General features: G+C 40.6%; 2 protein-coding genes across 3 annotated transcripts; one reads left to right on the top strand and one right to left on the bottom strand.

The window, feature by feature from the left end:
• The first annotated feature begins 1,317 nt into the window (after positions 1–1,317).
• pkma (pyruvate kinase M1/2a) lies at positions 1,318–20,643 on the top strand. 2 transcript variants are annotated; one of them, XM_062420333.1, is made up of 11 exons: positions 1,318–1,414; positions 8,958–9,139; positions 9,774–9,865; positions 13,054–13,185; positions 13,297–13,483; positions 13,660–13,930; positions 14,107–14,257; positions 14,461–14,613; positions 16,536–16,702; positions 18,948–19,129; positions 19,331–20,643. In XM_062420333.1, exons 2-11 carry the CDS (start codon positions 8,986–8,988, stop codon positions 19,435–19,437), a joined length of 1,596 nt encoding a protein of 531 aa, XP_062276317.1. In that variant the 5' UTR covers positions 1,318–1,414; positions 8,958–8,985; the 3' UTR covers positions 19,438–20,643. The 2 variants fall into 2 exon arrangements, with proteins under 2 accessions (XP_062276317.1, XP_062276325.1); XM_062420341.1 differs by lacking the exon at positions 16,536–16,702 and adding an exon at positions 17,109–17,275.
• Positions 20,644–20,921: 278 nt separating this feature from the next.
• Positions 20,922–24,745, bottom strand: dhdh.2 (dihydrodiol dehydrogenase, tandem duplicate 2). Its single transcript, XM_062442195.1, has 7 exons — positions 24,650–24,745; positions 23,660–23,771; positions 23,183–23,346; positions 22,707–22,959; positions 21,778–21,902; positions 21,378–21,528; positions 20,922–21,172 (listed from the first exon to the last, which is right to left on the bottom strand). The coding sequence occupies exons 1-7, from the start codon at positions 24,737–24,739 to the stop codon at positions 21,063–21,065; spliced, it is 1,005 nt and encodes a 334-aa protein (XP_062298179.1). The 5' UTR covers positions 24,740–24,745; the 3' UTR covers positions 20,922–21,062.
• Positions 24,746–24,792: the final 47 nt, after the last annotated feature.

The raw sequence follows: 24,792 nt of genomic DNA on the forward strand, positions 1-24,792 counted from the left end.
TTTGGTTACTGTCTGCTGTCTCCTTGGCAGAGCTGATTATTACAACAACAGAGTTAATCATTCTGGGGAACATCTGAAATGTAGCTGCCTAGTGTCTGCACAGAACAAACTAACAGCAGTTTGTATTACATGAACATTTAGTCTAGTTACTGTTGATTACCAATGTCCCACTGCTAAGTAGGACAGTCAGTGATGGCATTATACTAATCATGCTGAGGATGTGTAGCAACACAGTTGTGTACTATAGGCTATCTCCAACAAAGTGTATTTTCTTCCTTTGGTCAAATCAAATTATAATTGGTATTTTATATGTACCATAGGCTATAGCACAAGTAGTACTGCTACTTGCTGTGATATAAGTGTATTTAATATATTGGTATTAGTTAAAACATGACATTTGGAAATATTAAAGTCAAAAACTAAAATTAAGCTAAACAATTAATTAAACAAAATTAATGTAGGTTACTTAATTTGAAATAAAAATAAAAATATAAATGTATACAATTGCAATTGCTTGGAACTATATATCAATTTAGTTTTTAGTTTTTATAATATTCAATATAGAAATAGCCTAGATGCATGTCAGTAAAATATATAAAAACTGTTATTGTCATTTTTAAACGCTAGGTGGAGGTATTGCCTCAAACACCGGTCGGTAATGTACCAGCTATGGATGCAGTATATTATCTTATACATCTTATACATCCATGGTACCAGCACAGCAGAGCTTCTTCTGTATTATTTTGCTCAAATGCATAGACTGGATGTGTATTTTAAAATGAACAGCTCGTGTGTGCATTTAATAAACAGTATTTTGGTCTCGTAATTTGACCTACTCCTAAGATTAAATGGAGCCAGACAACATTGTGATAGCTTCATTGATCGTTGATTTGTACGATCTGCACGATGATGGAGCACAATTAAACATACTTAACTTGACAATCATGTGAAGCCACTGTTTGAGGCTAAGTGTCATATTGCACGTTCACCTAACCACTGCGTTTTTCAGGAAACTTACAGCATGCCATCCTTAGTCACATGTCGTGACTCAATTCTCTACTGATGCATTACGCGGGCCCTGATTGGCTGGCTAACCTTACCTATCACTCCCATCGCAAGTATGCATGTGCATATCCTTCCGCGTTGTGCTTGGTTTTCCACCATTTCCTCACTTTTCACGATAGTAATTCAGAAATAAAATACACTACTGAGTAGTCTAAGACGAGTTCAGGTAAGATAAAATTCATGAACAGGTGTATTAATTGCCATATGTCTGTATACTCTCGGATGGATATGTCTCAGCATCCTTACAAAGTAGTTCCGTAGAGTGAGGGACTAGGCGGAGATCACCTTGAGCTTTCTGTCAGTGTAGCTGCAGATTCATCAGTCCGAGCAGTTTGTCCAACGAGTTAAGGTGAGTATTCAGGGAGCAGGGCTACGGCGTGGTTGCCAGCAGATAACAAGAAGTGATATTTTAGTTTCTGAGACACTTGTGCTGTCACCTTAGCTGCTTTCTAACACCTTTCTTTCGTTTATAGTAAATCATCTTGCGAGCTGGTAAGTTCGGGTAGTGTATGAGTTCACAGGAGGCTCATTACTACTTAAGATGTATATAATAATAATGTCTTAAAACGCTAACACACCTGGGTGTGTGGATTTTAACTTTTAAGCCAATCTTTAAAGTGCTGCGTTGCTGATATCTGTAAGATTTCAACAACGTGGTCGTTTGAAAATAAGTGGATGGATTAACAGTGCGAACCTATACGCGAACAGTTGTTTCTATTGTCAACTTTTAACGTGTTGTAGCCTCGTTTTATTTTATAACACATATACTGCCTGAAAAATGATTAAATTTAGTGTGATGAACGGAAGATATTCGCTTCCTGTTGCCTCCTTCGGTGGGTGTGGCTGCTCCGTCCTCTCGGCCTCTCATTGGTCAACTTCGAGATGTACCCAGTTGAGGAAAATGTGACGCAGTGATGAGAACGTGACCTTTGGCGCATCGTCTGCAGCGTATAGACTGTGTTATAATTTACTTTGCAGGCATACATCCACCCGGAGCTTAAACGCCTCCTTACATTATTAATAATATAGTGTTATCGTCGTATTCGTGAAAATGTCAGTGGATGAATGATCCATCTTCTAAATTTCCTCCATATACTCTTTACATCAACCTGAACTTGGTCAGTGAAGAAATAAAACACGTATGATGAAGCTAGTGTGAAATATAGACATGTATAAGCCTTAGCAGCTTCTCTGCATCGGATTGCTGCAGTGGTGCCACAGAAAAAAACACAGGCCTAGGGACGCCGGATACATGCGCAGCAGGACAGGAGTCAGCCTGCCTGTCTACTTCAGTGATTCTCAAAGTAAGGTTCAGGGACGCCCAGAGGTCCCCAGCAAAAAGGGGAATAATGTATTCTTACTGTAATTCCATGTAAAGTGGGGTGTATGATGACAGAATGTAAAACATCTAAAAGCAAAACTCTTTAAAGATGAGGTACCCTGGGATAAAATCTTATTAAATGGGGATCTGTGGTCTATTTTGTGTCAGTTTAGGATTCCTTAACATGGTAAAGTGAGAGAACCACTGGTCTAGATTATATGTGGCTTTTGAGCTCTCTGTATGAAAGCTCATGGACAGCCTGTTCCCAAAACACCTTTTTAAAGAGGATGAAATGACCATGACATGGCTGTTTTTAAAGGTTCATTTTTATTGTAATGTCATGTCCTTTATCAAATACATCTATTGCGACATGCTTAGATAATATTATTACAGTTAGCAGCCTGTAGCATAGCCTGCATACAGTATGATTTGTTATGTTTTCAGTGAGAAATAACTGTTTTGCGTACAACACAATTTTGGAGTCACTGTCATTGCTGCGCCCTTCCTAGCTGAAGGCCCTGTTGACAAAATGGAGTCTTAATCCCAGAGGACCAGTGGGGTCACAAGTGACTTGGAGTTTTGTAAATGTTGAGCTCAACACACAGATGTGCTCAGTGTCCTCCTATTACTTAGAGCTAGCCTGCAGGTTGAGGTTAGACTACTTTGAATGAGCACCCTTTGGTGTATGTGTTCTCCACTCTGTTTTTAATATATGTTAAAACTGAGGCAAATAAATATTTGATATTACCCATTGTACTCATGAATCTGTATACTGAATCTATAAATTCAGACTGTGGTGAATGTTCATCCACAGATATGAATGGCTGGTGAAACAAACAGCATCACTCACTGTTGTAATTTTAACTGTGACTGTTGATGTTTGTCTACTCAATTGAGAACAGCTGTAAATGGATAGCAGAGCTGCCCTTCTGTTTGTTGGTGGGAGTGTCCTTGACCTGTTTTGGTGGTATGGTAGATCAGCAACAGCAGTGTTGGCAGTGAGTGCTGAAGACAAGGCATTTTATAGCTGGCAGTGCTCTCATGCAGTCCCTCCCACCAAACTGGACCTGCATTCTTGCTGACTAATGCTGTGCCATGCCATGGTCTGGAACACCATCAATTATGGGTGTCACTTTGTCACTGCAGACTAGCCTGATTTGCACTGGCACAACTGTATGCACTTAGCTTGGTGTGAGATGGTTGTGCTAAAAGCTTTGCCAAATGGTTTTTGAATTGCATTGAATATGCACAGCATTCTGTACCCTTCATTAACCTAAACCCATCCTGTACCCCACATAATGTGTGTATTGCAGTTTACAGGCCTGCGCAGTGTAAATATCTGACATGGCACTAGATTTCTACAAACAGAATTTGCACGCTGTGTGTTATTATTAGCCAAGACTGTTTTTAGGCCTGGGGTGTTGTATGACCAGGGCTTGCAGTAACATCGGCGGGACTCTGCTCTGGTGTATCTTGGTGGAAGCCTCATGTTCGTCCATTGTTTCAGGTCATGGAGATTGCCTGGTCACCACAGGCGCTCTCAGTGCCCTTCATCCTCATTGAAGGGATTTACTCTTGAGCTCCTGAAAGTGTTGCGCGTATGCACGCGTCCTGCAGCAGTCAGTTCCGCTTGGACTGCTGTTGCAGGGAGTAATTTGCGTTCTGGCATCGGAGGCTCCAACGCACTGGGGTTCTTTTGGAGGTCAGTAGCAGTGACGTGCCTGTCGGTACCCAGGAGGAGCAGGAAGATCTACTGGGGGTATGTAGTGCGATGTGCAAACGGTGCCTTGGTTGAGTGTGAGTGAGTGAGGCCATCTACTGTCTCTGTGAGCTAGTGTGGATAAGCCCAGTGTTACATCACATCCATAGTAGATGATACTAAATGTCATGTCACCCTCACTGCAATGCTGCTTACAATCATTACACAAGCATGTTTTATAGATAAGTGATAAGGGACTTGTTTAGAGAGACAGGAATTAATAGTGACTAAGAGTATATTAAACAGAGTATGTCACATAGGTGAATGTGTTGGGAAGGGATTGGAAGGGATTATTAGCAGGCAGCTCTAAAGTTAGCCCTGCATCTGTGTCAGGGTTACTGTGGCTGCTGTTGGCCTATGGCAGCTGCTAACTGACTGTCCTGGGGGTCAGACGTGCTACCCATGGCTGTCAGGGAACCACTCCTCTCAATGTTTTTCCATAATAACTAAGTGATGACAAGCCGAATCAGACGGTATAGAAGATATATCTGCACTAAGTAAAATCTAGTCGCTATCAGATTTTAAAGAGTTAAATCGGGAGATATTTTTCTTTTTCGCATTCATATTATCTCTGGTAGCCCTAAAAAAAATAACACATCACCTCACCTGAGGATACAGCCAGTATTTGAGTTTAAAATGATAAAGATACAAGCTATGCATTTTTTGCTAATGAAAATGAATCCCTACCTTAGTACAAAGACATTCAGTGAAGTTCTGGTGAATGCTCATCCAAATCTAGAAAAACATACTGAGGGGAAAGAGGCTTAACATAAAACAATGCATGACACTTAGTTATCCCCTAGTAAGCCTTTTTTGGAAATGGGGGTAAATTATACTGGAGTGTAAAGTAAGAGGGGCGGGGTTACTAAAACTCGATATCTTACATGTTAAAGCTGCACTATTAAGTAGCAAAGGCATTCTTAGCCAACTTTGTACTTTAGTACCATAGCAGTAAGTTATCGATTTCAACCAGTATTATTTGTTATTAATGTTTGTATGGTCATGCTGTTTGATTGTTAATCCACATATTGGTGGAGAGGCACAACACCTTTTATATTCAGGCTGTCTGAAAGCCCTTCTCTTTTCCCAGGAAGACAAAGATAGACGTTTTGCAATCGCAAATGTCAGTGTTGTAATGTCTTTGTAACTTTTAATCTGCACCATCTTTATTGGTCATACCAGTAGAGAAAGATACATAATCAACTGGCTGTCAAAAGCATGTCTAATCAATTCAGCTAGTTATTATATAGTTGTCTTTTATTTAATTTATTGCAATCTTTTTATTTGTTTTTGTCTGTGTAAATATTAAAGTAAATGACCTTCACAAGATCGCGGGTACAAGCGGCCGAAATGAGCTTCCTCCGTAGGGTGGCTGGGCTCTCCCTTAGAGATAGGGTGAGAAGCTCGGCCATCCGGGAGGAGCTCGGAGTAGACCCGCTGCTCCTCCGCGTTGAGAAGAGCCAGATGAGGTGGCTCGGGCATCTAGTTAGGATGCCTCCCGGACGCCTCCCGGGTGAGGTGTTCAGGGCACGTCCCACCGGTAGGAGACCCCGGGGAAGACCCAGGACACGCTGGAGAGACTATGTCTCTCGGCTGGCCTGGGAACGCCTCGGGATCCCCCGGGAAGAGCTGGACGAAGTGGCTGGGGAGAGGGAAGTCTGGGTTTCCCTGCTTAGGCTGCTGCCCCCGCGACCCGACCCCGGATAAGCGGAAAGAAGATGGATGGATGGATGGACCTTCACAAGCTACAATAGCTCCAGATGATGATGATGATGATAAATATACAGCTGAAGGATGGGAGCTTTAACCATATTTGAATGTATAAAATAGTCAAATCAATAACTGGATCATTTTAAATGTTGGAATAGTCCACTTCTTGAACTACCCATCAGTATTTCAGACTGTTTTCTCCCTCGTCCCCTCTGCAGCGTCTCCCTGTGGTTGAGCCCACTCAGCCTCTTCAAGCTTGTGTGAATTGCAGTAGTGGGATGTGATCGTGCTCACGTACAGAGCTAGTCTGGCACTGGGCTGCCCAGTTGACTCAAGTGTTACGTAATGAGTCAGTGGCTCCTATTGACTGAGCCTATTGGTTTTGGTGCTGCCTGGAATCCCCCACCATGATGCATTTGTAATTAGAATGTGATGAATGAGAGGATGTCTTTCCACAAGTTTTGCTGTCGAATGCAATAGATTTTCCTCTACGAGACCTACTCTGAATGTTCTCTCAGATGATGTGAGACCACCCACAGTTGCAGCCATTAAAAGTCACTACAACCACTTGGTTAGGTTTAGGCAGGAGAAGTGGGATGGTTAGTGTCAGGGATTCTCGTCTGTCTTGCGACTCTCTATTGTGAGTACAGTAACAGCTCCTGCAGCCTGTAACGTAGGACTGCGGAGCCACATTGTAATACTAAACCAGAACCATTCTCGGTACTTTCACATTGTAGTATATGATGCCTTTTCTCTTTCAGGTTTGTTTATTCTGGCTCAGTTTTCTTATATACTATACTAGAGTAACAAATGTTAAATATTCACATTCATTCTGTCCATGTCCTACAGTAGTCTGGATCTAGATGCACATTTTGTCCCTCATTTTCAGTGGGACCATCTGATCATACTCAGTTAATTAAGGACAGGTCTTCCTTCAGGACAGATCAGAAAATAAAGAGGGAATGTCAACTTCAAGAGATATTTATTTGTAAACCTGTTTTTCTACCAAAGAAGGCACCAGCAAGTGAGAGTGTTCTCTGGTGATGTGCACAACAATTTATAATTTAAAGAGAGGAACCTAATCTCTCCACTGGGTGGTTTGGACCGAGGCCAGACTGGCAAAGATAAGTGAGCTACATATTTGGCAGGGTTTGTTGAAACTGTTGTTCACATGCTGCCAAAACTTACTTTGCAGATAAGTTGGTGTCAGCTGTGAGACACCATTAGTAAATGTACTGTAAATGTTTATTAGTTTCCTCTCAAGCTGCAAGTTGACAGGAAATTAAATAGTAACAAGTTTGGTAATAGAAATAATCATTTGAGCTGTTTTTTAAAGCTTCCAGCTTCCTAAACATCAGTATTTTCTGTTTTCATACTCTTCTATGGTTAATAAACCAATTTTCTTTGGGTTTTGGACTGTTGGTCAGACAAAACAACATTCGATAAAACATTTTCCAGAGTACACAATTCATTGAGGAGAAAATAATTGTAAGATTAATCGATAATTCATCTTCAGTTGGAGCCCTAGTTTCCTCTAGGTACTATATAGTTTTACACTATGTTCACGTTGTCTCTATTTTAAAAACATTTCAGTTTCATTTGATGCTTTTGTCATTAAATCTTGCTGTGTTTAATGTAAATGTATTCCCATTTTAGTCTTTTTACTTATCCATTAATGATTAATATAGTTCGGGAGACACGTGGCATGAGGCTCAGACCCAGCATGCCAGTGAATCACACACATTCCTAGTTTCTGTCACATCAGACCAGATTGGCTGTTGAATCAAGCGTATCTGCCTCAGTCTCCTGTGGTGTGTGACGTGGGCTAGTTATGTAACCACAGCAACCAGACTCATAGAAGAAGAAGCATTCCTCGTCATTGTAGCTTAGCAATGTTATAACCTGCTGAAATACACCTGCAGTACAGCGTGGGCGGTTTGTTGAAACATGTCGTGTCAGGTTATAAGGAGTTTATACAGTGCCTCTGATTATTCTGTCATAGAGAGACCAAAAGATTAAAAGACTCAGGCAAGACATGCATCTGTGCACCCTGTACTGAATAATTTACCAGTGCACAGGATTTGATGTATCTGTTTTGTGCTACAGTACTTGCAAAGGAACTATTTACAATACGTTTGTCTGTTGCTGCCTAGAGAGAAGTGATGAAAGTGTTATTATGAAAGTTCGGCAATTCCTGCAGATGAGCTTCATGATGGGCTGTTGCTACGTTACTCATGGGGAAGTAGGTGGGGCAGAACAGAATGTACGATACGACAGCAGCCCAGTAAGCCTTACTATTCTACTCTCAATAAATAGTATGGAGGCAGTGATGTGCAATGGTATTTAGCCAGAGCATGATTCTTCGTATGTCAGGTCAACATTCATCAGTTATCTCATTGCAAGCAGCTGGCAGCTATCCAAGGCAGCACGAGAGGGTTTTTTTCCCCCTCAGTTATCATTGGCTAAATTTGTTCACTGTATGAACTGTTTGTTTAAACCTACCTGAAAGTCACAAGAAAATATAGTCTTGTGTAAAAGTTATGACATTTCACAAACTTTCAGCCTTAGTGGCTGAGGGTAGTAACAAATAGATATGCTGGAGATATAACAGCAGCCATTATACCTTGTTTTACTACAACACCAGCAATAAGCTTAATTAATTGATTGATTAATTCCTGCAGAGAGATTCTCCTTGACTTCCCTACTGCAAGGTCAGCTACAGAGCAGGATTATGTACAGTATGTTGCTTTGGCTAAGGACACTTGAACCATGTGAACACTTCGGTGCCATTAATTGCTGGCCAGTGTGACCTAGCTCTGTTAGCTCTATGAGCTTTATATCAGTACACTCACCATGCAGAATTATCTGTAGCTACCAGACAAATGCTCTTAAGTTTTGACTTATGGTAACCTCTGACAGCCACCTGATACATGTAACCAGCCATTCCTGGTCCTACTCTATTTAAAAAAAATCAGATATAGTTTTAGCATTTTGAAGTAGTTGGCAAACTTTCACACAGAGGTTAAAGAAGAGAGTTCTTGGTTACTCTGTGTAGTTTTTGTCGTTCATAATTGCCCTTTTTTTTCTCACTTTTTCCTGCAGAACCACTCTAGTTGCACCAGTAAACGCCATGCCTCAGCCAAAGTCAGATATGGGCTCTGCCTTCATTCAGACACAGCAGCTCAATGCTGCCACGGCTGACACTTTCCTGGAACACATGTGCCTGCTGGACATCGACTCTGAACCCACCACCGCCCGCAACACTGGCATCATCTGCACTATTGGTTGGTCAACACTGTCATGCTGCCCACTTTGAGACAGAGAGACAACAACACATACTTCAGATCACTGCTTTCATAACATTTCATCAAAAGACTACAGTTGAAAAGTAGCCACCTGGCCAACATTGGCACATTGACAGAAATGCTGATTAATACATTATTAATAATTAACTAAATGAAATGATAATCGAACCTAACCAGATTGCATTTCCTGATGTACAGTGTTGGTTGTGGCAGGACAATACACAAAAAATAAACCTGAAGCATTTTATGCATTCAAAGGAAGATTTATTCAAAACTCAGATAAAATCTAACTTGTCAGATGTTAAGCTGTGAAATGTGGTTGCTATAGATATTTAGTAGGGTTACATGGCTAAAATGATTTGTTCCATTTTTACATTCATTCATTAGCGTACAGTTATGCATCCATCTTTGGGAGCAAGGCAGGCTACTCGGCCCTTGACATCTAAAGAGACACACAGAAAATTAAAAATATTGCACCTGACACAGCTTTATTAATTTGGGGAGCCATCATTTTTATTTCAAATAATACACAATTAACTGTGCAGGAACAAATACATAACATCAACATTTAAGACATTTTAAAAGCATTTATTTTTCTAATATCTGCTTACAGGGCCCGCCTCTCGTTCTGTGGATACGCTGAAGGAGATGATCAAGTCCGGAATGAACATTGCTCGCATGAACTTTTCCCATGGCTCACACGAGGTGGGTTTTCACAACCTTTTCTATTGTGTAAATGAACTCAGCAGGTACAACTAGTCAAACTGTTAAAAGTCACGTTCAAACTGTGCAGATAATTTACATTAAACATGGTTCTGTGCTTTATCACAGGATGGTATTGGGTGGTTTGTTGATCTTTTTGGCAATCTATACTTTTTCCTATCTTGCTTTTTCAAGCTTTAAACAGTTTGTAGATTCTATGCATAAAGTAACTATGGTGAAAGAAGAGGGTCAACAATGCTCACATTTAACAAGCACGGAATTCATGATGAACTGCTATCAGCTTGCAATGAAGCAACACTAAGCCAGCCAGCTGGAATGGGGAAAAACAGTAGCGCTAACTTACTTAAGATTAGACTGTGGGATAGCTAACCAACCTCAAGACAATGTGATGCAGCCTGATAAAGTCTTTAGAGTGGTGTCCAACACTGTAGAGTGTTTGTATCTACTTTTCAGGATTTGAGGAGGACAGACCAAAAAAACCTTACCTAAAAGCACACTATTGGGTATTATGTATGTACTAGATATGAGCCAAACTTAAATATAAAGATATTCAAAATTATCCGGGTTTCAAAATGAAAGCTTCCCTCTTAACTATACCTGTTATTATATCTTCAAAAACTCTCTGAATAAGCTGAGGAGTCTGATTTGTCTGAGGAAACGAAAGAAAAAGATACTTAACAAATATAACCAACAAACAGGTGAAAGTGAATTGAAGCTAACTGATGGCTTTTCTCTTCTCTTAAGGCTCCTGCAGGGAGGGTCATCAGATATATCAACAAAATTCATTTAAACTTTTCTACAGTGTGTCGCTTTATCAGATGACATTTGACATTTTTGTACAAGATGACCGTGTAGACTGAAATTCTGCAGAATAATCATAGATTTATTCATTTTATTACCATGAAATGTGATTTCACTGCACTCTGAGGCATGAATGGCACACTTGATAGGATACAGAAATAATAAATGCTGTTTGGAATAGATTCCCTACTCCTACTTAGTGTAAAGTATCTGTGGTTTGCATAGGTTTAGTTTCAGGAGGATTGAAGGTTGGTCTAGGCTGCGTTTCAGGGAACAGCAAAAGACATCTAAGCTCTGTTGGCTTGTTGTACTATAAATACGTCAGGTGTATCTTCCTGCCCTTTCTTTATCTACTCAGCAGGCAGCACACCTAGATTCTGTAAGTGTGTGTGTACACAAACCAGTGTCAAGGTCAGTCCACTTTTAACCAAAGTGGGAAGTGGAACGTTTATTATTTTGCAAGTCCAGTAAGTTATATTTCATAATCCAGTGGGAAGAATCTTTAAGGAAGTGAGAACTAAATCCATGTAACTGAACATTCAAGTCAAGTCAAGTCAAACTTTATTTATAAAACACATTTAAAAACAACCTCAGTTGAACCAAAGTGCTGTACAGTTATTAAAATACAATATAATCATACACAAATATAATAATAAATAAAACAGTAAAGGAATAGTAAGAGCTCAATTTAAAAAAGTAAAAGTAAAGATAAAAATACAATAAAAACATTCAATCATACTTCCACTTTCTATATAGGGCAATTCAAATGTAAAGACCTTAACCTATACCCATACACTCAGTCACCTGCTCTAAATTCCAGCAGCATTGGTCATAAAACATAACAGTCTACTTTGCCTTCCATTTCTGCTGAAATGCAGAAACATACTAGAGATTACCACCAACCAAGATTTCATCCCCATTGATTTCTTGCTTCACATTATGCCATTGCAACTTTTGTAGCTACCCTTTTAAAGTTTCCATTTCCAGCCCCATAAGCTCAGTGCTGGACTAGGTGAGACTCATTACTGTAGTTTTGTGTAGTTTGGCACCTAGCAGAAACATCTTAAATTAGGTGCTCCTTTCTGCAGATGGTGACACTGTCCAGGTTTTCTTGTAGTCATAGTGCAGTGAGAGTTGTGTAAGATCAATATGTTGCCTTTATAAAAGACAGCCAATGTGATTACCTGCCACTTAAGGTATTACCTAAAAGCCTGCTTCAGGTGGGCAGCATAAGCCACGTGCAGCGGACGGCTGTCTTCAGAGCCACGAAGACTAAGCTACATGTTTATTAGCCTGTGTAAATATGACTGCATTAGTAACATGAGAGTACTAAATGCAAATCTCCTCTAGCATTTCTCCAAAGCATTTTATAGTTGGACTACCTTTTCAAGCGTTGTTACGTGCGTTGGATGGTTAATTCCCCAAACGTTGTTATTTCAGTGTAATAATTTGTTTCAAAGTTGGCTAAATTATATGGCAGCAAAATTTCCAGGTCAAAAGTGCTCCTTCCCACTTTGTTTTTGTTTTCCTTTTAAACAGAATTGTAGGATGTTGCACCCTGTTGGTGGTGTAAACAATATCAGGCCACATGAATGAATGATTTTAGAGATGTCTATTTTGTTCTCTCTTGCTAGGATTCAGATTGTTCAGTTTTTTGTGTCTATTGTTCAACACCAACTTTACCGAGGGATTTCCTTCTGCGAAACACTGCGCTTCCTCAGCTGACTCACTTATAATCGTCACTGGAGGCAAAACCCCTTGATCTTTGTGGGTGGAGTTTGATGTATCATAAGATTCAGGAATGGCCTGTGTTCAAGGACATAAACTTGTGAATGTTTGATCCAGTTTATTACTCCCAATAGCTTTATAGATATGTGTATCCTTTAAAATGTAATGTCTTACGAGTCAGACGCGTCTGGACTTGCACCTGATTTAATGAAACTTAATTACTGTATTTTAAACATAAAGGCTCACAGTTACTCTGCTTGATCAGAGATTCCTCTAACAAGTAAAATGTATTGTAGGGCGGTAGAAAGAAATCTCATACCCCACAGTGGTGCTGGCAGTATGAGTCATATTTATGACTGCATGAGTTGTCGGATGCACCTTATCTTTTTATTGCCCTCGCCCATATTTCATGTCTGTTGTTTAAAACCAACATCCTGTCACATTGCCAAATTTGGATTTTAGTTTTGTTTTTTCATCTCTGTGTGCGCACTAAGAGCAGAAGATGAGATAAAAAGGCGGGTTAGAGGTAACAGGTTTGATCAACTAATCTGTGTCTTTGAGCAACTGGTTCTTCTGTTATTTTTAAGTCTTTTTTCCCTGGAGATATCTGAAATGTGATGTGATCCTCTTCCTTTCTGTAGTATCATGGAGAGACCATCAAAAATATTCGCGAGGCATGTGAGAGCTTCGGGCCTGGCAGCATCCAGTACAGGCCTATCGGTATTGCTCTGGACACCAAGGGCCCAGAGATCAGGACTGGCCTCATCGCGGGAGTGAGTTCAACCCCACCTGCACTTAACAGTATTCTTATATTATTTCTTATTGATGTTGGAAATGTTGCATGAATATTACCCTAACACGAAGTAAAACTAAAAATTTAACAGAGTGGCACAGCTGAGGTGGAGCTGAAGAAGGGCAGCATGATCAAGATTACCATGGATGACAGTTACATGGAGAACTGCAGTGATGAGATCCTCTGGCTCGACTACAAGAACATCACCAAAGTAGTGGAAATTGGCAGCAAGATCTACATTGACGATGGCCTCATTTCCCTGCAGGTCAAGGAGATTGGTGAGTGGAAGAGTGGCTTAAACATGCTTGGTTAGATGACGATTTTGTAGTGTGTATTATTTTCATTCAAAATGTGTTTAGTGTGTCAGATGTTATTGATCAGGAAGTCTGCAAAACTGTTATGCAATTACACCCAAAGAAAGACTTGAGCTCTTGAATATTTTCTTTGTCTCCAGGCTCTGATTTCCTCATGTGCGAGATTGAGAACGGTGGCACCCTGGGCAGCAAGAAAGGTGTGAACCTCCCCGGTGCTGCAGTGGACCTGCCTGCTGTTTCGGACAAGGACGTCAAGGACCTGACGTTTGGCGTGGAGCAGGGAGTCGACATGGTCTTTGCCTCCTTCATCCGTAAAGCAGCCGACGTACACGCTGTCAGAGCAGTGCTGGGAGAGAAAGGCAAAAACATCAAGATCATCAGCAAGCTCGAGAACCACGAGGGTGTACGCAGGTGTGTGTGTGTGTGTGCGTGCATGTGGATCAAGTGTTCTCTTTCTCATCTCTTTTTGTTAATATGTGGGTCAGGTCTGTTTCATTGCTGTGAGCTGTATGATAAAGGGAACTGTATGATAACTGGTAGTTGTACTTTGTGATTTAATTGGTTGCTCTTTTGTGTCTGTTTTCCAGATTTGATGAGATCATGGAGGCCAGCGATGGTATCATGGTTGCCCGTGGTGACCTGGGTATTGAGATCCCCACAGAGAAGGTCTTCCTAGCCCAGAAAATGATGATTGGTCGCTGCAACAGAGCTGGCAAGCCAATCACATGTGCCACTCAGGTCAGATAACAGCAAAGGTTGCACTTTATTTCTTAGGCTATATTTCTCCCAGGAGCTTACCATGACTGGCAGATGACTGGCTGTACTGGAGAGATTTTATGTGTAAATATATGCAGCTGTGTAAATGTGAAGCAGAGCAATTAACTTGCCCTGAAACATCTTATTTTGAAATGTGTTGATGTTATCCTGTGATCGTTATTCAGATGTTGGAGAGCATGATCAAGAAGCCCAGGCCCACCCGTGCTGAGGGAAGTGATGTAGCCAACGCCGTGCTGGACGGAGCTGACTGCATCATGCTGAGCGGAGAGACTGCCAAGGGAGACTACCCTCTGGAGGCAGTACGCACACAGCACATGGTGAGTTAATGTATATTAAATATAAACATGAATTAATTTATCTATAAGCAAAGAACAAATTGTTATAATTGAAAACGTATTAATTGAGAGAAATGAATTATGTTCATGAGATGATTTTGCATGAATTGTGATTTTTAACTTTATAAAACTGAAAAAAAATTGGAAGCTACTGGGAGATAAAGCTTTTATGTTTTCTGATTTTTCTGAACACATCTATCACTTCTCAGTCAACTGCCCATTGAGGCAGAGTCTTTCTTTCACTTGGCCGAACATCAACTGCTAAAGTGTCAGCATAGCAGGAGTGTAATGCCAACTGAAAACTCTGATCTTTTGGTTTTTTCCCAATTTTCTTTTCAATTTATCCATCATTTTGAGTTTGCACACTGCATATACGTACGTATGTCAATGAACAATCGATAAAAACATTATAAATAAATCACAGTTAATCATTTGATCAATCAAAGCTAAAAATATTGATAATGTGCACAGTTGGTGTGTGGGTGTTGTCAGTTACTGGACTAATGCAGATTTTACACAGTTGGCCTCTCTGTTTATACAGTAGGAATGACACAGTAAAAGGTGATTACCTTAATGTCATGTATGTTTGAGTCCACCCACGCTGGAGTAAATGCCTGTCACCTGCACTTTTTCATTTATCAATTCACCATGGCTGCTCTTCACTGATTCTTGCCATAGTAGCTTCAAACTAACCAGCACCAATTTTATCAACAGAAATTTAAAGTGCACACACAACTCTAAATGTACCAATGTACAGTACCAATCAAACGTTTAAATACATCTCCACATTCTCTTGAATGATAAAATGTGTCTAAACCTTGGACTGATACTGTACACTATTAAGTATTAATCAATCAATAGTTAATCAATTATTGATCATTAACTATTAATAATTAATCAATTATTGATCATTAACGTGGCTGATAGAGGATTAAGGAAGTTGCCTAAAATGTGCATCCTTAATGCCCACACTTATGGGGGGGGGCGTTCCAGTCAGGGACAGACACAAGTAAACCACCCTTTTGAAGTCTCAGCACTAAGGTTGTTAATAATTCGTATTTAATGAATATTTTAGTCATAATCTCAATGAGTATAAATTGCATGGATGGATAATGCTGCCGATGCTGTCACGCCTGTCTTTCATTGTTCAGGCCCCTCTTGCCTAACCACTGTTCTCGGCTCCACTCAGTTTTTGCACTGCTATGCAGATGCAGGAGTGACGCAGCATTCCTGCAGTTCCTGCCTTTGAGCTAGTTAACCTTATGTTTAAGTTGCATGGGTTGCTTTACAGTCTGAAGTAAACACAGCAGAAAACTTGTATACCAGTGGACAAATTTACACAGATTAACACCGCTTCTTAACCTCTTCCATTTGACTATTTCTTTTTCTCATTTACTTCAGTCTTTCTAATAATTATCTCGTTCATTCTTCCTGTATTTATGTTTCTTTTCATCTTTGTGTGCAGTTTTGCATTTTTAACTCCTAACTACTCTTTTCAGCTCCCAGTTTATAATAGTTGTTGAGGTTGAACAGTCCATTTTAAAAGTTAATTTCAGCAGTAGAATTGCCTTAACTACATAGTTGTAGAGCTCTGTTGTACTAGTTAACATGTAATACATCATGTAAGTGGTTGGTAAAGTTGATATGTTTTAACTTTGATGCTTTCATGTCCCCCACACTAACTGCACACCTAAATTATTATATTCACTATCTCTCTTGTCCTTTACTTCTGTCCATTCTATTCACTATGAACTTTCCTCCTTGCGTCTCTAACATTGTCCCTTTTTGTTTCCTGTGTTCCTTTCCCTGTTCCTCATTTCTGGTCATTTCCCTCATTTTACATCTGGCTGTGCCTGGTGTGGTGCCTGGTGTGTCTTGATGCATCGTGCCCTCACCTGTGCCAGATTGCTCGTGAAGCCGAGGCAGCCATGTTCCATCGGCAGGTGTTTGAGGACCTGCGTCGCTCCACGCCGCACTGCAAAGACCCCGCTGAGGCCATTGCAATTGGCGCTGTTGAGGCCTCCTTTAAGAGCTTAGCCTCTGCGCTGATTGTTCTCACTGGCTCTGGAAGGTAGGCAGGATATCTGATCCTCGCAGGTCGAGGAGGGCACTGTTGGTGCTCATAGTGTCACAGATAGGTAGAGTAGGGCAAGACAGGGACTGACATAGAAGGTAACTTGGAGAGCCTGGAAAATACCCAAAGTAGACTGCTGGTAGATTTTTGAACCTGTAAACAATCTTTAAAAAGTATAACATTATTGTAAGAAGGTACAAATAATTACAATGACCAGAACTGGCCTCTCATAATTTGCGCAGTGCTCAAAGTAACAATCATTATCCCAACAACTGACTTAAACCAGGAATCTAGCCAAGTGTTTTCCAGGCACTCCCAGTGGTGTGAATGACTGGGTGTGTAGTAGTAGTGGTTGTGTGTGATTGAGATTAACTCCCCCACCCTTGCTCATGGTCGTGCTCAGATAGCACGGGAGGCCGAGGCAGCCACCTTCCACAGAAAGCTGTTCGAGGAGCTGAGGAGGCACACCCAACTGACCAGAGACCCATCAGAGGCTGTGGCTGTCGGAGCCGTTGAGTCCTCGTTCAAAAGCTGCGCCAGCGCCATAATTGTTCTCACCAAGACTGGAAGGTAAGAAAGAGAAGGACAAAAGTGATACAATCCTGGCCCCAAAGGTAAGATGTCGCCAGCCACATCCATCACCTAATATGCTGTTAATGTCCCCTCTCCTTAAATTCCGTAAGTTGTGTGTGTGTTTGCGTGTTTGAATTGCACTGTTACATAGGGTGGGTGCAGATAGCAACTTATTTTAAGAGTTCCTCCCTTCTATCCATATTGCTGTAAAAACAACCCATCATTATGCCGACTTTGCTTTTCTACACTGAACCGACCAGAGCCGGCATAATGCTGCCCCCATGTGTGATTTTTAGATCGCATGCCATTGTTCAGGAGTCAAAGGCGTGACGTGTAACACAACAGCATTGGTATCTGGTATGTGTAGTTGCACCATGACCACTTTCCCATTTACACAGTGTGACCCTGTGCACTGCCAGCTTAATGGCGGTAACAACAATGCCCTCCATTCCCCTTGTTTGTACCTTTTCTTTATACAGAATAACAGTGCAACATCCCCACCTTCAACAGGCTGTCTGGAAGGGGCTAGTGAAAGCAAGGCTTCAGTTAGCTTGGTCCCAATGTCCACCCTTTGCAGACTTTTTTCACCTTCATCTTCATCACCAGTGGTTCAGAAAGGCTCGAAATGCTTCATGAAGAATGGGACAGTATTTAGTAAAAGTATGTTACCCAGGGCTGTGGTCTCTAAAGTAAAAAGCTCCCATTGCATGTGAGATAATAAAATGGAGCGCTTGTACACACAATCACCATTATCGCTGCCGTAGATATTATGGATGGGCATGATTAATCGATGATTGATAATTGATCGTTAAGAATTTTGTCGATCACGTGAATTTTTTATCGATCAAACACTAGTATCAAATATAGGTTGTGTTGCGTAGTGTTAGTCTTGAAGCAATGCAATGAATTTCACTATGTGGCAGCAATGAGATGTCTTACCAACAGGGGGACGATATTTGACAGAGAAAAAGGCTCAGCTACCTACCAGCTGCCGTAGATATCAAACGTAAACATGAAGAGGTCAAGGCGAAGTTTGGTGCGGGACCTTTTCAAATAAAAAATGACGGAGTTCATTGTAAACCTGCACCTTGGCCAGGTTCCCATCTTTTTTGTTTAAGTTAAACAGTTGAACTTTAATTCTCTTGTCTAAGAAGATTGTTGTTGGGATATAAGTTATTGGAATAAAGATTTCATTGAGGAGAAACACACTATTTTGTATATTCATGGCATTTAAAAAATAAAAATAAAAAAAGATTAATCGATAATTGATCGTTCATTTTCCTGATGAACGATCAAGGAAATGTATTCAAAAGCCCATCCCTAGTAGACATAGAGAGTTCTTGCAGCAGTGTAGCCTTACAAAAGCTTGATATCACATTTGGACAGCCCTGAGCCTTCTGTGTTTGAGGGTGGACATTTGGATTTAGACTCTGATGGTGACCTGAAGCCTCTGCACACCCATGATACAACGTAAGTGTTGTCACTTATTTTGGCTGATTAAACTTCTCAGGACTGATTTGGGTGTTCACTGGCCGTACCTGGCTTCCCTGACTACCCTGTCCCGTTTTATTGCACCCATTAAGGCAGGATAAGTTTAAAGAAAAATACTCAAAATTTGAAGTGAGGTAATCTTTCATCCTCAGCCATGTCTTTGTGTGTGTATTTGCAGGTCTGCCCACCTGATCTCCAGGTACAGGCCCCGTGCCCCCATCCTCTCTGTGACCCGTAACGCCCAAACAGCTCGCCAAGCACACCTGTACCGCGGCATCTTCCCCGTCCTCTACACCAAGCCCTCCAACGATGTGTGGGCTGAGGACGTCGACATGCGTGTCAACTTTGCCATGGATATGGGTAAGGCTTTACACCTGTAGCACTTAATTATCCAATACTGGTATTAAAAGGTGTTGCAAAACATTAAAACATTTTAGCAACAATGTTTTTTCAACAAAAAAAACAAACCTTACTGGGATCCTTGGATGTGGTTGATATTTCATTCATCTTTCATTTCATACATCAAATAAGCAATGCTTTCTTGATTTGTTTAATTTGCAGGCAAAGCCAGGGGCTTCTTCAAGGCAGGTGATGTTGTCATCGTCCTGACAGGCTGGCGTCCAGGCTCTGGTTACACCAACACCATGCGTGTGGTTCTGGTGCCCTGAACGGCCAACACAGCATCTGTTTTCCCTTTCCACCTTCATCTATCTTTCATAGCCCTCCACTCAACACTCCACTCCTGCTTACAGACCTTATCATCCAACACCTGGGCTCAGAGTCAACCCCTGATCTATTTAGGATTCAGACAGTAATTGCAACAAAAATAAAGAAAAAAAAGAATAGAGGATAGCCTTTATGACACAAGAGCCATTTTTGGGTTGGAGTGGAGGCTTGTTCCGTACAATTCCACTTTGTCTCCATTCCTTTCAAACCAGTTCTCTCAATCAAACCAGTCTTCAGGGCCTCAGATTAATACACCCTGACCAGAAACTGCTGTATTTATTCACTCAAACACTTGTATTCTTTAAAGTGAACCAGTCTAAGAGTGAATGCATCCCAGTCCGTATGCACACGCATACTGGCTTTTGTTTAGGTGGGGTTGGTGGTTGAATAGGTTGACCTTAACGGAGCACTTTTTAGTAACGTAACAGTTAAATTATGACACTCCTCTGCCGAATTAACGAACAAAATAGTGGCATCCTCAATCAAGGGCTCCTTCCATAGCGCAGCCTCAGTTCCACCGCTCCACCCAAACAGGTCCTTCTGTAGTGCTGTCTGTTTGGAGTGTCCTCTCTTAATGCCAGCTTTCACTGTATTTCAAGTGTATCTGTACGTGTTGCACTCCTAATCTACTCCAGACAATGTTACATTCTATATTATACTTGACTATTGTGAGTGGTGAAGTTTTGTTTTGGGACATCTAAGACTACTTATATTTTGTCTAACTATAGAGAAATGTTAGTTTTGGATGTCCATTTCAGAGGTGTTTGCGCTAGTTACTGTATTTGTGTTTTTAGACGTGTCATAAAGCCTTTACATTTTGATCATATTTACTTATGAATCATTTATGGTTCATTAAAGTTGACTGATATGAATGAGCACTTTTAGGGTTTTTTCACAGAGGACCTGATGTAGAGATGAAATTCTGTCCCTCTCAGCTCCAGTGGGTGCTGGGTAGAATCGGCATTGTCTTCATCTGTCTTTCTATGTCGGTGACCCACTGTTGCTGTCCTCATGCGTCTAACATGCTTTTGATTGTAATGCTAAAGTGTAAGAACTAACTAAATGTAAAGGGTAATATTATGTTTAGCTGGTATACTGAGCTGCCCTAAACGACTGGATTTCCATCAATAAAAGAGATGAGCACTTAAGTCTGCCTTTGCAAATGTTTTGTTTGTGTATAATCATGGATTCATGTGTAACTTTATAGGTGGTTCTGCATTTAATTAACTTAAAGATTTAGGTGAAGAAGTCATGGAAAACAGGAAATGTATTTTATGAATTAAAGGTTCTGCAGTGTTTTATTGAAGGAATAGACCCAACATACTCAGTGAAGTTGTATCTTTACAGCTGAAAAAATGTAAAGCATTTCAATCTATATGAAATTCAAGTAAACCATGGTCAGGCAAATAAGAAAACAAGCAGGCAGTTGAAAATTGGCTATCTTTATTCTCACAAAATGTAAGCATGGTCCTCAATGTTGGCGTATTAATGCAAATCCAGCTAAAAATGTATTCTCCATTATATCCTTGTTCTATTCAACAAGAGAAAAAAAGTGCATGCTTAATATTTACTGGCAGTCCTGGCTGTACATGACCCCGACCTGCCTGCGAATCTCATCCTCCACCTCAGCCAGCAGAAGAGAGTTAGCATGGGGCATAACTGCACTCTCCTTCAAACCTGCATTGAACAAAAACATGCAAGAACATGTGCAGTGTATCAGTGCACCATCACATCAACACAAACACAGTAAATGAATTATAATTTAAGTGTTTCTGATGCCACCTTGTGTTGAAAGTGTATAGCAAGTGACTGCCAAAACAGACGACCGATTGTTGTTTGACCCATTTTGTTTCTACATGAATTAGGAACTGACAAACAATACCTTTCAGCAAACACTGTCGAACCTCCTCTGCTTCGTATCTCATCCCTGTACTGTTGAGGAAGTTAAGAGGCAGGGAGGGTACTGGTAATGTGTATGGAGTCTCCTTCCCATTCACCACTAATGTTGTGGGACACCACATATGAGCAGGAATCTAAAAAAAAAAACAAGCCATTAGGAAATCTTTACAAAAATGACAACAGGTTAGCAATTACTGTATATACAGCATATCATGTGCTCAGTGAAAATACTTTATGTTACATTTAAATCCCTAATGTTCTCCCTATATTGCTTCCTTCAATGTTATACTGAACATGCAAATGTACACCATGCAAGTGGGTGCTGTATTGCAGGCAATGATTTGAATATTATATGGTCATACAGCCTTCCAGTGATGACCTACCTTGATGGTTCCCTTTGTGCCCAATATAACGGCATCATTGGGCAACTCCGCACTCAAACAGCAAGTAAACACCGCCATCCTGTTCTTGGAGTACTTCAGAGTGACAACCACAGTCTCATCCACTCCTGCAATAACATATGCATATTCGTGACACATGTTTAATAACACTGTAGGCAGTGAACAAGCACAAAAACCAGAAGTACGTTGACTGTAATACAGCAAGCGACTTTATTCATTAAAATGATGTTTCAGCAACAGTCTGAATATAATAATAGTCAGTGCTATATGAATGATTGTTGCTGTACCGCTGTAGAAAACATCTTCATGCTGACTGTGTTTTATATTGAAGAACAATACAAGTGTGCAACGCAATAATACCTATCTGGACTTTCAAACCTTATTCTGTGCCAGTTAACACATAAAAATGAAGTGACAGAGATAAGAGGTGAGGTCCCTTCAGATAGGGACACTCCCTTTGTTAAAATACCTTGTTTCACATAGGCATCACACTGACACAGACTGAGCAAAAACTGCAACTTAAATATTCCAGTCTGTTGTCATTTTAGGAACTACAAATGAATGCATACAACCAAAGTCAACGGGTAAATTCCCCTACCAGTCTCAACCCATGTGACCTGTGGAGGATTTCCTTTAAGAAGTCTCAAAAGAGGAAGTAGTGGTAAGCAGGGTGAATAGGCCATAACGACAGGCTTCTTTCTTTACTTCAGATAATGTGAGCAAATAGGTTGTTTTTGGCAAACACATCACAGCATGAAAAAGCCAGAATTAACCAATAATTCTCACCACTACTGATACATTTACACAGTATTATTGCACAAGTGCAACATCTCGCCATGTGTTTACAGATTATTAACTACATTAAGTGATACCTTTCCTTTGCATATTTGTGAGACAATCTTTTTCATTACCTGTCTCCAGGCAGACCCCCGTGGCCTGGATGCACTCCGGCTTCTCTCCGTTATACACCATGCTTATGAACTGCAGGCAGTAAACGCCAATATCCAGTAGTGCTCCTCCACCCAGCTCCTTCTCCACTGCTCTCGGTACGTGCAACAATGGCACACCAAACTCTGATCTTACTATCTTCACGTCGCCTATCTCCCCCTGGGCCAGCAGCCGTCTGATCTCTACTGAGGCAGGGAAGAATCTGGTCCAAACAGCCTGGAGCAAAGGGATATGATTGCAGTTACATTTAGTTAAGTACTTGAGCTAGTCAGTCTTACTACGCAGAGCAATTCTCCTTGCTTTAGGTGAATACAGGGCTATTTGTCCACCAATATGACTCAGTCTTTATGTGGTCTATTTATTGCTCTTTTAGGATATATGAATAATGTGAGTATTACATAAAAACACTGCAGTCTGTTTGGTCTGCTCCAATCCGTACCTCCATGAAAAAAACGTTATTCCTCTTGGCACAGGCCAGGATCTCTTTCACCTCCTTAGTGTTCATGGCCAGCGGCTTCTCACACAGCACATTTTTCTTGGCATTCATGAAGAGCAAACAAGTGCTCATATGGTAGGGGTGGATAACGCCAATGTACACCACATCTGCACAAACACACACAGAAACGTATAGACCGGAGAGTATACTGTAGAAAATGAGATTATTCTTTTTGTAAAATACGTGTCTAAAAGGAAAATAAACAAAAAAGCAACAAAAATTAAAAAACAGTTCAGGGTCAAATTGAAGTGTGAATAAGATGAGATAAGATAAGATTCAACAGACAGGGCTTGCTGTGTTAGAAAGTTTCACCTTTGATTTGAGTGTTGTGAAACAGCAAACTCTAGTACAAAGCAATTAAAATAAACCAAATTCTGGAAGCCACCACTCAAATTTGACCCAGGTCTGACACAAACTCACCAATGTTTGGATCTCTGGCCAGTGCCTCATAGCCTCCATATGCTTGGGGGATGCTGTGCTTTCTGGCAAACTCCTGCGCATTCTTTAGCTGGCGAGCTGCCACGGCCACAACCTACGAATACAATGGTTGTTTATCACAACAGTGTGCTCCTCTTTTACCTAATGAAAGGCCTGTCAAACTTGCTGCAGTCTATATTCCAGCCTACGTCCCAATTACTGTATGAACTCAATATTGCCTTATTATATATTCTGCATAACCCTAATAATAATTTGATAGTATTCAAGAACAGAACTCTCTGTTTCTCAGACTTGAGTGAATGTGACATCAGTAGGCCTAGTGATTTGCAAAATAAACAAACCAGCACTTTTTTTTTTCATAGAAATACAATCTCACAATAATCAGTTTAGAAACTGAGAATCAGTAGCACATTTTTTTGGCGTGGGGTACAATTAGATCATTTATCTTTAGTGTTCATCACTACTCATTGTGAATTAACAGACATGATAGATTGCGTTTTTTGTCTTTGGTAAAAAAAAAAAAAATACATTTTAAAAAAGACACTAAGATTTTAAATGTTTTATATCTCAACCAATTATTGCCGCAGTAATTTTAAAAAAACAACAACGTAAAGCTGTATATATACCGTAATTATTCTGTTATGGGGTGCGCGTTTAGTGCATATTGTACGGTAAAAGTAAGTCAAAGTGTGAAAAATACTGCTGACTACAGCAGTCAAAGTCCATGCTCGATGTCGGGTTTCAGTTACTCACAGTTTTTTTTAAACTAAGGATTGTACATCTACAACATGATACTTAGTATAATTAGTAAGATTAGAAAGTGATTTAAACAGACTTAACTGAGAATCGACAGCAACAGATCAGACCATACAGGTACCACACAGAGCAGTAAGACTCTAACAGCCCTAATGACAAGTCATACATTTGAATAACAGGGTATATTTGTGTCTGAACATCTTCAGATACTCATACCTGGTGGTCTTCTGGAGGAAGAGTTTTCAGGGCCACAGTAAAGTCATTACTGATATTCCCGGCGCTGCAGATCCCCCACCTGGTTGCCATATTGGATAGTTCACATCAACTGCTGCTGCAGCATCTGGCCACAAGGTGGAGAC

Source organism: Scomber scombrus, chromosome 1 (assembly GCF_963691925.1).
Source record: "Scomber scombrus chromosome 1, fScoSco1.1, whole genome shotgun sequence".
Classification (NCBI taxonomy): domain Eukaryota; kingdom Metazoa; phylum Chordata; class Actinopteri; order Scombriformes; family Scombridae; genus Scomber; species Scomber scombrus.